Raw genomic sequence first — 12,374 nt, forward strand, 5'->3', positions numbered from 1 at the left:
CAGTGTGACATATATACATCTTATTCAAAAGGATTTATAAGTCAGTTCAAAATGACCTTTACATGACAAAATCCAAGTGGTGGTTCCTGACCTTCACAACTTAAAACCCGTTAATATTCTCAAAGCAAACTGGGAATGGAATGGCCCTGGTTTTTATCATGCGCTGTCAAGGCCCTGAGAGAGCTGAGCTACATTCATGGTAGGACAGATGAAAAGAGATGCACACATTCAACCACTACCACACAAACACACAAATTCCCAGGCCACTCTCATCAAAGGAAATTACCCGGAAATGTCTGTCCCCATGGGAAATCTGTCTGTTTCAGTAACTGCGCCACATCATAACCAAAATACTGTCCAGCTAGGAGAGTTCAGATAGAGTCTAGTGAGTGGATCTCGGTCAAATCCAGTTCAATCTTTATTTCCATGTATGTAAACACATATGGATTATCCTTAGTCAGTAGATTAGAAAGTTAGAGAGCAAAATTAGATGCCAAAAAACAGCATTTGCATTCTTAATCCTCAATTGCAGCAGTCTTGTAAACCATGTTGATAAATAAACGTTAAAAAAGGCCTTATGCTCTCCAAATAGAGCTCATTTTGGCCTAAATGTCCCATGAGCCTCGAACCACCGTTACACAGCAGGGCTACTTAACAAGATAAAGTGTAATTAGGGGCGACCTAATGGCCGAGGGAGGGATCCTCATTATGGCTACATGTCGACCATGCAAATGACCTCTGTGAACATACTAACTGAATTCTGCACTCAGCAAACACTTTCTCACAATGTTTCTGATTGTAATTAGTTTCACCCAGTTACGCTGTGAAGCACACTAATGTTTTATTAAAGAATATTTCTTCCTTTTTAAGATGTTGTTGATGTTACTCGGGCACAGCACTCTGCCTGCATAATGACCCATATAGGGCCATGTGCGTCAACGAATACACTCAAACTTTATTACTTATCATCGAGAGCTTTTTGCATGTATGCTGATGTGTCATCCATAAAGTTGAATGTAATAAAAAAAAGGATGCATGGCAAAATTTGGTTAGTCGTGCTCTTTTATGCGTTCGCAGGGGAGAAGAGGAGGGAAGTAACAGATCTTCAGAAGCAGATAGAGAGGTTTGTGTATACACAAGTAGCAATACAAACAGGAGATGCAGCCTCGATAAGGAAATTAAGGGAAAGGGTGCAACTCAAATAAACTGAGTGCGATGCACCAACAGACCAATCCAACTCTCTCTCTTCTCTCTTTTGCTTTCTAAAACTCACTCACTGTCACTTAGAAAACAGGCAGGGAGAGAGATGACAGTAAAAGGATAGCTGCAGAGGCCCGTCGTTTTGATAATCTGGAAGAAACACAAAGGCGTTCCTTGGATTTTCTCATCAGAACTGGACGCAGGACTAAACACAACCCGTCAAAGCTCACATGAATTATTTCTCTTTCACTGAGGTCACAGTGGATTTTTTGGATCAAAGCATCAAGCTCGGCTTGTTGTTTTCAGATCTGACGGACAAACGCTGCACCCGAGGCAATTGCAGGTTACGGTGCTGTGAGAACACCCACAGGTGGTTCGAAGATTGTGATTTGGTTGTGCGAGTTATGCGCTCTTGTGGTGAGGCAAGTGAGGCTGAGCATCCACAGACATTCAGAGTGCAAAGGGGTTTGCTGACTGCACAGTGAGAAGAAGAGACGACGAAGAAATCATGTGGAACATAAGGACGGAAGCAAATATGCGCTTAATCTGATCTGATCCAAAAAAGGCCTTGTTTTTATCTAATATGAGGAAGGACAGTGCTTTTTTCTCAAGCACAAAAAAGAAATTAAAACCTGCTTTGTTAAGGTAATGCTACTGAACATCAACAGAACCTGTTTTTAAGACATCTCTGAAGGACAAATGAAGGAATCAGACCAAATTAAGGATATCCCCCTGACCTGGGACTTTGACCAGTCCTGGGGTTCATTCCTCAAACCAGCTGCTCGTCTTTGCCTCAACACCTTGGACTTCTCAGACCTCTGGGACGAGGAAGACAGTACAGAGGACGAGGCAACCACTGCATCCAGTGACTCATCAACATGTCTCGGAGGCCCTCCAGCACCCCCTCCTCTTCCCCCTCCACTTGCCCCACCTTTGCCCTTAGTCTCCAGTAAAGGTGCAGCTATCAAATGCCGCACCTTGAAGCTCCATTGGAGGGAACTGCCGAGTTTAGCTCCCCTTCCCAGGATGACCCGCTTCGGGACTCAGACTATTTGGGCCAGACTTGAGCCAGTCCATTTGGATACAAACCGGCTGGAGTACCTGTTTGAGACTAAGGGCAGTAGCACCACTTTTAATGTGGCTTCTGGGAAGCAGGTAAGACTGATGACACGTGATGATGCCTCAGGATTATAGCAAACAAAAAACATGTTCTGCTTGTAGGGGATGTAGGTTTTACCTCAGTCAGTCCTTAGCTGCAACCACCAGGGCTGAAAAATGAAGGTAAAGTGCCAAAAACTGCAGTTACTCAAATGGCCACTTGAGGCTGGCTCCAAAAGTGAGTCAGTCCCTGGTAATCCTCATGTTAAAATGGCCAACTTTATAGCTGAAATAGACCTGTTTACAACCTGGTACAAAATAGATTTTGGTCACTATAGCTACTTTCTCCATTCATGACAACTGTACAGGGGCACATTTTTATATAACTCACCCATTTAAATCTTATTAGTCTTTAAAGTTACACATATTTATGGGTGGGGACGCTTTGAGTGACAGGCAGTCTGGGAGGCATCGCTACAGTCTGACTCGCATCCATCTGACCAACGCTCTTCCACAGCTCCACCCTCTAAGGTTAAGGTTGTTAAGGTACCATGCCTGGTCAGTTGTTGGAATGTAGAGCTTCAAATACATAAAGACAGTTGTGGAAATTTTTAGAAATCTGATATTCAGATATTCCTCTGTAGGCTAAAAGCAACCCTAACATGCACTTACAAACTATGTATGTATAGTGTATTGTAGGGATGGAAGATACTGGATTTTTGCCAATCGCTTCTAAAGCCAAACCTTGTTCTATTTTCCTAAACCCAACCACGTGCGTTAGTTGTTGGAGGAAAAAAAGTCAGTTCGCATTGTTGTACTGACGTAGTGAGTTTATTTTGAAAGAGACTGTATGTAAACAGTAACTTTCCTATGAAAACAGAATAACAGGCAGAACTTGACAAGACGTTCCCAGGACATCAACAACCAACGCACCCAGGGTACCTTTCATGTCATATCTGGACATGGAAAGTCCATGACCAAACGTTGATATGTGATGACGTCGAGTGAGAATGTGTTGTTTTGTAACTGTGGGTTCGAGGTCACTGTTCAATTTTCAACATGTCTGTGCAAAAACTAAACTGTGCTTTGTTCATTTTGTAACTGTATGAATTTTCCTTGCTCCATACTCCAAGCTAGAAATGTCCTTGTCATCTGTACGAACAGTCTGTCACACCTCATTGACCTGTGTAAAATGCTACAACAATAGAGTCCCAATGTCCACACATGAGATGATAATAAAGCCCCGACAATTACCTCCTAACTAACAGCATCTTAGCTTGTTACTGTTGCTAAAATTGGTCGAACGTGTGTGCAATATCAAACTACAAACATTATAAAACATAAATAAACAAGTTTTAACCATAAAGTGTGATCAGGTTTTGGACCTTGTCCACTTCTGTGTCGGGATCGGCTGCAGACTGACTTGGCAGAGATGGCTGCCATCTTGTTTTACATGGATTAGTGTATTGTGCTCTTACTACCACTAGCACAAAAAAGTCCACAAACAAGGACAACAGGTCAAAGTTAAGCAGAATTAATTACATGGTGCAGCAAAGCCAAACTGTGATGTCCTAGAATAAGGGCAATATTATCATGCCTACTCTTATTGTGATGGCCCACTGGCAGATCCTGACATAAAATACAGTACTTTTCAAAATGTACATTTTCACTGGGCAAACGACCAACTTAGGTTACATATAAAACGTGCCATGTTTATTTTTATGTAACATTTTCAAACAAAACTGTACATTCATCCTACTTTAACAGGCTTGGATGATTCTCTCCCAGAGATGGTCCTGACAAGAGCCACTATCAGGGCAAATTTTGACTAATTAAAGTCCCATAATTAAAACCTCATCTGATACCTATATTTAATATGAAAGACTTTACTTGTCCATACCGACGACATGCTGATAATATTGTGCATCCCTATTAATTAGACAGTCTCGTATCATTCTCTATTTCCCGACACAGAAGCAGACGTCAGTCTCAGTGCTGGGGATGAAGCGGAGTAACATCGTAACCATCGCAATGAGCAGCCTGCCCCCTCCCCGCCTCCTCCCTCCTGCTATCTACAGCATGGACAGCAGTGTGTTGGACAGAGAGGACGTTCAGGTACAGCAGAGGTCGTGTCCTCCAGAATTTGAGCTTCAGTGTTTGCTTTGCTTTTGTTGGATTGGCAATTTGTTGCCCTTATTGTGTCTTTATTATGGGAAAATGAAACCGGAGCAGGATGCAGATAAGGAAAGAAAGTACGAGTCATGCAGTATGATTTCATCGCTGTCCACTTTGTCTTCTGAAACAGCGACTTCAATCACTAATGCCAACAGAGGAGGAACTGTGTCTGATCAAGGAGGCCAAGGCCCAGAACCCTCACTCCACTCTGGCCCCAGCCGAGCTCTGCCTGCTCACCTTGGGGGAGATCCCACATCTGAACACGAGGCTCCAACTGTGGGCCTTTGCTCTGGACTACGACTCCTTAGAGAGGGTGAGTGAAAGTGGGATGAACATGTGATGGAAGGCAGTTTTGCCACTGAAAATATATTCATCAACAGCATTTCGTAAAGACAGACGTCAGCAAATGTAATTCTGTACACACGTCAGGGGGACACTGCTAAGCGTGACTACCGTGGTGCCACCTACACAAGCTACATCATCCACAGTATCCTGTGATTGACAAGTAATCCCTATAGGCGTGCAGTAAAAAATACCCAACCGTGATGACTTCCACTCACCAAATGTCACCAGACTAAAAATAAAACGTGGATTTGATGGCTCACCTACTCTGTATGAATCACTATATTGTCCTCTAAATGCGTCCCTCCTCGTGACAGGAAATTGCTGAGCCTCTCTTCCATCTGAAGTTGGCCATGGAACAGCTCGCAGCCAGCCAGACCTTTAGATGTATTCTAGCAACGGTGTTAGCGATTGGTAACTTTCTCAATGGATGTAAGGTGAGTGATCCCAGTCTTTATTCCTTTGATTTCCTAGTGAGTCATTTTTTTTTCATCCCCACCAAATTCTCACAACACATTTTATTGTGCCAAGGCCCGTGGTTTCGAGCTGAGTTACCTGGGGAAGCTGTCCTACGTGAGGGATACACACACTCGCCAGCCCCTGCTGCACCACGTCTGTGTGCTGCTGCTGCAGCTCTACCCACAATCGTCTGACCTCTACTCTGACATCACTGCTGTAACTAAAGCTGGCAAGGTGTGTGTGTTTGTTTCCTAACGGTGTGTGTTACATTGCAGTTGATTTTGAGGGAGGATTATTTGGATATAATCCAATTTCAAACAGACCATAAAGTATGCCAGTTTATTCAAAATGATTCTAAATAACAATCAACTGTGACTTTACTTCAAACTTTCCGTCTCTTTCTCTTCTTTACAGTTCGACTACTCCCTAGTCCAGTCCAACCTCACTCAGCTGGAGGCCCTGTGCAAAGCATCATGGGAGCAGCTAAAGATTTTGGACAAGGCAGAGGATAAGAAGAAAGGAGGAAAGTTGGAGAAGAGGAGAGGAGGAGGAAATGAGGCTTTGGCCCCAGAGGGCTCAATTCGTCACCGGCTGCCGCAGATTTTAAAAGAGTGCGAGGAGAAGCTGAAGGTCCTGAGAGCCGTTAATCGTCGGGTTATCAACAGGTGTGCTAAGTGCTCCATGACGTTGTGCTTTAAAGGAACTCTGATACTTTTTAACACTGACCCTCTTTTCCCATGTTTTCGTGTCTGAGTGACTTGTGGGAACAAGAGTTTTTGAAATGCAGCAAGACACTCTCCAAAGTAACCACTCTGGGCAGTTGCGGCCCTTCCATTTGCATCCTCTAATGCCCATTTTTCACCAAGCTATACGGCAAAGTTCAGTTCAGTTCGGTACGCATTTTTTTCCATTTCCACTGTGAAAAGTTGTGGATGGTACCAATGGAACCATTCTGTATCATCCCCATGTTTGGTCCCCCCTCTGTTGGGGTACCTAGCACACAGATCTGGTACTAAAAGGTGGAGCTGTGAACACTGCAGTCCAATGATTGGTCAATAGAGGACGGTCACTCTGCTCAGGGCTGAGTTGTGGCTGGTTTTGTAACCTCTGTTCATACCGTGGAGAATTTTATTATTAAACTGTAACTATAAAAATAAAGGATGTTTTGGTGCTGAAAAAAATACTTAATTCACTGGGCTGACTGCCGGCAACTTTTTAAGGTGGAATGTTTACTTGTAATGTTACTTAGTGTCTGAGTTGATGACATGAATCCATCAGCACACCTTAAATTTCAAAACTGTTTACAGCTTGAAATGGGAGACTGTCACTGATAAATCTAAATGTATATAAGTTTGCTTTTGCAATCCTGCTCACCATCTTAACACGCTTCTCAAATTTTAATTGTAAATCTAATATGATTTGGAAACAAAACTGACCAAAACAAGCAAAAGCTACGAGAAAATGCTTAATTTCTCTGTAGGGATCCTTTTCTTAGCTGCAAAAAATGGTGGTTACATTGCAGCCTGTTTTGCTCTCGCTCAATACTGGACCATTTTCAAAAAATGTTGTTCCCATGAAAAAATGCCAGAGCCTTCAGCTATCAGGCCCCTCTCCTGTGGAATCATCTTCCTGTTACGGTCCGGGAGGCAGACACCGTCTCCACATTTAAGACTAGACTTAAGACTTTCCTCTTTGATAAAGCTTATAGTTAGGGCTGGCTCAGGCTTGCCCTGTACCAGCCCCTAGTTAGGCTGACTTAGGCCTAGTGTGCCGGAGGACCCCCCTATAATACACCAGGCACCTTCTCTCCTTCTCTCTCGTATCCCATTACTGCATCTTGCTAACTCGGCCATTCTGGATGTCACTAATTCGGCTTCTTCTCCGGAGCCTTTGTGCTCCACTGTCTCTCAGATTAACTCATATCGCAGCGGTGCCTGGACAGCGTGACGTGTGTGGTTGTGCTGCTGCCGTGGTCCTGCCAGATGCCTCCTGCTGCTGCTGCCATCATTAGTCATTAGTCATACTTCTACTGTTATTATACACATATGACTATTGTCACACATGTATACTGCCAGATATTAATATATACTTTCAACATATTGTACCACAGTAGCCAGAACTATAACTATAATATTATTACTTTCATTAATGTTGCTGTAAGCTACTGTCATTACCTGCATATCTCTCTCTCTCTCTCTCTCTCTGTCTCTGTCTCTGTCTCTTTCTGTGTCATAGGGATTACTTGCACGTCTGTCCGTCCTGGAAGAGGGATCCCTCCTCAGTTGCTCTTCCTGAGGTTTCTACTGTTTTTTTTCCCCCGTTAAAGGGGTTTTTTTGGGGAGTTTTTCCTTATCCGCTGTGAGGGTCCAAAGGACAGAGGGATGTCGTATACTGTAAAGCCCTGTGAGGCAAATTGTGATTTGTGATATTGGGCTTTATAAATAAAACTGATTGATTGATTGATTGATGAGTCACTTAGGGTGCTTTGAGACCTAGAGTTGTCTTGCTTTGGTCTGAATCAGGCACTTTTTTTTGCAAAGCTGCATAATTGCCTAGAGTTGGTTCGTGTTCTCACGGCAGCATTTACAAGCGGACCAGATCAAATGCCTTGTGTGAGAAAGCTGCTCTTGATTGGTCAGAATTTCCATGCGGGAAAAATCCAGGAAGTAAACAAAACGTTGAAGAAGAGTACACTTGCAAGATAAATGTGACACTTTCTAATGTCACAATGGAGGGACAACTACGCAGGTTGATTTTAGCACTGGTCATTGTGGACTATATCGCTGTCATTGTTCATTTTAGTCAAACCATACAGTTTGAAAACGAGACGCGGCTCCAACTAGAAAACAATGTTTTGATGCATTGGATGTGCTGAATGTGCATATTAAGGCAGTACAGGAGGAGGTGCACATTAATAATCCTCCAGGACTGTAACATGCTCATGTTTAACCCAAACACTGTGTCATGTGACTGCAGTTGGTTCAGATCGAGTTCACTACAAACAAACCGCACCAGAGTTCGTTTGTAACCGGACCGAGATCACCTCTTGAAGAAGGTCTCGGTCTGGTTGTTTTGCTGCACATCTGAGTGTGATTGCTGTGTTCACACCTGCCCAAACGAACTGCACTTAGGGGGCAAAGGATCTTGATTTCGATTGAACCGCACCAAACAGGGCAGGTGTGAAAGCACCCTTAGACACTAAAACATGGGGAAATAGGGTCAAGGTTGAAAAAGTACCCTTTCAAGTTAAAATTGTATTCATACCTTGTGTCCAGTTGCTACCGTGGTGTCTTGAGACTGAGGGCAAAAGTTGTCCTTCATATTGTTGCTGTAATGAAGTTCTTATTATGGAGTAAACCTAAACGTTTTCCTCTCCATTGTTTCTCCTCCAGGTTCCACTCTTTCCTCTTATTCCTAGGCTACTCCCGAGCCATGGTGAGAGACACCAAAGCAGAGGACTTCTGTAAAACCATCAGTAACTTTTCTCTGGAGTACAGGACCACGCGGCAGGTCATTCTCATGCAGAGAGAGAGGGAAAAGCAGAGAAGTGGAACAGAAAGCCCCGGCCCTAACACTCCTGCTGCCAGGAGGAAACGCCAGCAAACCCCAACACAGGTTTTTATTTCAGATGTTCTGAAAGTGAAGCACTTTTGTTGAAAAAATGACCAACTGGTTTTGTTAACCTGCTATCTGTCGATGCACCAGGAAAATGAGGAGCAGTGTAGGCTGGAGGAAGTGCTGTCAACACCTGACTCAACCTCGAGACTGGACGTCACTCTGCCTCGAAACCGCAGGAGGATGACTGACATCAAAGGTACTTTATATTCTCTGTTTTTCTTCTTCTCTTAACTATCAAATGTGTCATACTGAACCCACGTTTGTTTACTTCTCAGGTCCATTCTCACAGAAAATGAAGTGGTGACTCTGCTGATATTCTCTTTTTAAAAGCCATTCAGTCGCTGGTGTGTTAGGAGAAAAATGTTTCTGATCGTTATTTATGACATTTTTGTTAAAAGTCACATTTTTGCAGCACAACGTTGTTTAGCAGTAGGAAAACGGAGAGAGATTTCACATGCCATTTAATTGTTACCAATCCTGTTTGAGTTTTAAAGTAAAGATGCATTAAAATGGTAAAAAATATCAATGCATTTGTGTCTGTGTGCTCTCATGAAACAATGAAATGAACAATAAAACAACAGAATAAAATGTGTAAAATCTAAATTAAAATATCAAGGGCATAGGCATAAGCATTTTGCCACAATAAAGGCTGTTATGATGAAAAAAGGTCAGTTCAGTCAGGACCGCTTTAGTCAAAGAAAACTTTATTTCCATTTGCAGTATTTTTATTTTATTTTATTTGGCGGTATGGCTCTGTTCTGGGGCCTCTTTACCTTTCCTCGGGCCTATGCAGAAAACCTCTTCCATGCCCCTATGTGGAAAGCCTTGGTACCACAGTGGCAAATTCTAGATTGGTATCATGACAAACTCTTTATCTCTAGATTGACAAACAATCCCTACACAGAAAGCCTCTTCCATGCACCTACGTGGAAAGCCTATGGCAGAGAAAGCAGCAGCAAAGACCCCCCAGGAACAGAACAGAGCAGCATCAATGACAAACAGAAATGACATTGATAAGTCAGACACAGCATGAAAAGGAGGAGCTGGGGTGGAGGCTGGTTGCAAAGCAGCTTGCAGAGGAAGCAGCAACAGTAGGCAGGCCAGAGCAGTTTAAATAGGGCGCCCTGAATGAGATTCACCAATTGGTTAAAGATAAAGGAACAAGCAGAACTTGACTTGGTGTCCCAGAACGTTAACAAGCAACGCACCCAGGGTACCTTTCACATCGTATCTGGACATGGAAGGTCTGTGACCAAACGTCAATATGTTACAAGGTCGGAGTGAGATTGTGTTGACAGAAAAGAATCTCCTGCAGCCTTCTGCAGGTCAATTTTTAAAGGGTTAACTAAGGTGGAATTTATACTTCTGCATGGAATTGACACCGTACCTATGCCGTAGGCTCTGCATCAGCGCAGAGGCTAACGTACACCTCCCCACAAATGTAACAGCACGTCGTAGTGACACAGACCTCCTGTCTATTTTTGTAAGCTGAAACCATTTCCCTCAGTGGAAACAAAGCTTTTATTTACTTTAATTTCACAGATAAGAAACAAATATAAACCTAAATTGTGAAGACAATAAAGCCTCCACAAAAATAACATTTTGAGTCTTGTGTGTGATTTATCCTGGCTTCATATGAGCAGAGGAAAACTCTACTCCGCGCTAGGCTAATTTATACAATGTAAAATGCCATAGACTTGTGCTCAAAAGTTAGCATGTTTAGTATAAAGGTGCTGACACACCAAACCGATATCAAAGAACTAGCGGCGACAAAAGCCAACTGTTGCGTCATCTACGTCGCCTCACGTCGCCTCACGTCGCCTCACGTCGCCCTGTGTCAGTTGCATTTGAACACACAACAAAGATACATCCAACGGCCAAGTAGCACGTACGTTCTGCGCTTGCGTGAAAGGAAATAACGCAAAAAGGAAACCGGAAGTCCGAGGAATGCATGTGATAAACAAAGTAGCAGAGCGACAGAGTGGTACATCCTGTCAGCTGAGGGGTTTCCTATCTGTGCAGCCGAGCACCTCCACAGACTATTACATCCAGACGGTCCCGGTGTTTCCTCCGTAGGCTCCACTTCTTTCAGCTGCCCGACAAACCCGCTGCTTCTTCCCACATAACCTGCATAACAAACCAGGGCTCGGTGCTCCGGTTGGATCCAATTGGAGAGCCGGGGCTAGCTGGGAAGCTAGCGGAGGCTAACTGGCTGTGCTTCCCTCCGGTCATGCTGCGGCTAACGCTCCGCTAGCCTCACAGCTAGCCGCGGTTTGTTATTCAAGTTAAAGTGGGAAGAAGCAGCGGGTCTGTCGGGCAGCTGAGTGAAGTGGAGCCTGAGGAGGAAGCACCGGTTAGCCCTGGTTTCACTACAAGCAGATTCACTCGCTACAGGGGTGAGGAAATAAAATCTGAACAGCCAGTCAGAGTGATCTCTCTCACTGACTAGCTCCACCGGCGATTCAACATGCTCAATTGGTCGAAAAGCCGCCAACGCCGAAGTGCCGACGGTGTGAGACACCGCAAAAACTAGGGAAACAGACGCTCACTGACGGCCCGACTTTGACCGACGGCCAACCGTCAGCTTGGTGTGTCAGGGCCTTAAGACAGTTTTGTCAGTGAACCTTGTGAGCTGTAGTAGAGCTGAATTTTGTACCATTACTGTTGTTAAATGTTGCTGTTGTCCCTGGCTTAATATGAGTAGAGGTCCACTAGCTGCTAGGCTAACTTATACAATGTAAAATGCCATAGGCTTGTGCTAACAACATTAGCATGTTGTATTTGTGGGGAAAATGTGTCCAGATAAAGACAAGTGCTTTGTCTGTGAATGCTGCGAGTTATAGTGAAGCTGATTTGTGTACTTGTGTTTGAAATTGTCTCTATTAAGCCATGTTTAATGTGTGTTTAATGTGTGTTTTGAATCACCTACACTTCATAGTACTTCACAGAAACCCCGCTGTCAACTAGTGTTTTGAAGGTGTAACTGCAGAGTGACACAGACACACCACCACACAAGTATAAATGCTGACAATGGCGCAGGCTGTCTGCCACACAAGTATAAATCCCCCTTAAGCTGTTTATTTTTGTTGATTTGTCATATGTATTTTATTATTAATATTTTAATATGTGTTTTATTTTATTATTTTGGGGGGCTGCAAGGGAAGCTTGCCCAGGGCACCCAATGTGTTAGATCCGGCACTGTTACTACATCACGTTTCATTAGTTCATTGTTACAGTCTATTGTACTGCATTGCTACACCACACTGTAGTCCTTCCTGTTGCCGTATACCACCAGCTGCTGCTCACGAGCGTCAAAGCACGCGCTCGGACGCAGCGTGTGTACATCATGACATATGTGTACAAAATAATACACCATGGATATCAACTTTTCAAAGCTGGGAGGAAAAAAGGAAAAGAGTGTCGCGCTCGAAGTGTGGGCAGTCTGTCAGATAAACCAATCGGGTCCAGAATACGTGTGTCGT

The 12,374-nt window shown here is 43.7% G+C and overlaps 1 protein-coding gene across 1 annotated transcript; it reads left to right on the forward strand.

Annotated features, from left to right (window-relative positions):
* The first annotated feature begins 1,379 nt into the window (after window positions 1-1,379).
* Window positions 1,380-9,414, forward strand: LOC117246163 (FH1/FH2 domain-containing protein 1). Its single transcript, XM_078164385.1, has 9 exons — window positions 1,380-2,355; window positions 4,273-4,413; window positions 4,604-4,786; window positions 5,133-5,252; window positions 5,347-5,508; window positions 5,689-5,939; window positions 8,667-8,889; window positions 8,980-9,088; window positions 9,168-9,414. Exons 1-9 carry the CDS (start codon window positions 1,900-1,902, stop codon window positions 9,194-9,196), a joined length of 1,674 nt encoding a protein of 557 aa, XP_078020511.1. The 5' UTR covers window positions 1,380-1,899; the 3' UTR covers window positions 9,197-9,414.
* The last annotated feature ends 2,960 nt before the right edge of the window (window positions 9,415-12,374 follow it).

The sequence above is a fragment of the Epinephelus lanceolatus genome, chromosome 22, assembly GCF_041903045.1.
Source record: "Epinephelus lanceolatus isolate andai-2023 chromosome 22, ASM4190304v1, whole genome shotgun sequence".
Lineage (NCBI taxonomy): Eukaryota > Metazoa > Chordata > Actinopteri > Perciformes > Serranidae > Epinephelus > Epinephelus lanceolatus.

What these genes read in the sequence shown, in the direction of transcription:
- LOC117246163 (XM_078164385.1), top strand. Translation starts at nt 1,900, where the DNA reads ATGAAGGAATCAGACCAAATTAAGGATATCCCCCTGACCTGGGACTTT. An exon ending in ACTACGACTCCTTAGAGAGG is followed by an intron (nt 4,787 to 5,132) that starts GTGAGTGAAAGT and finishes TCCTCGTGACAG; the next exon opens with GAAATTGCTGAGCCTCTCTT. An exon ending in GAGGATGACTGACATCAAAG is followed by an intron (nt 9,089 to 9,167) that starts GTACTTTATATT and finishes TTTACTTCTCAG; the next exon opens with GTCCATTCTCACAGAAAATG.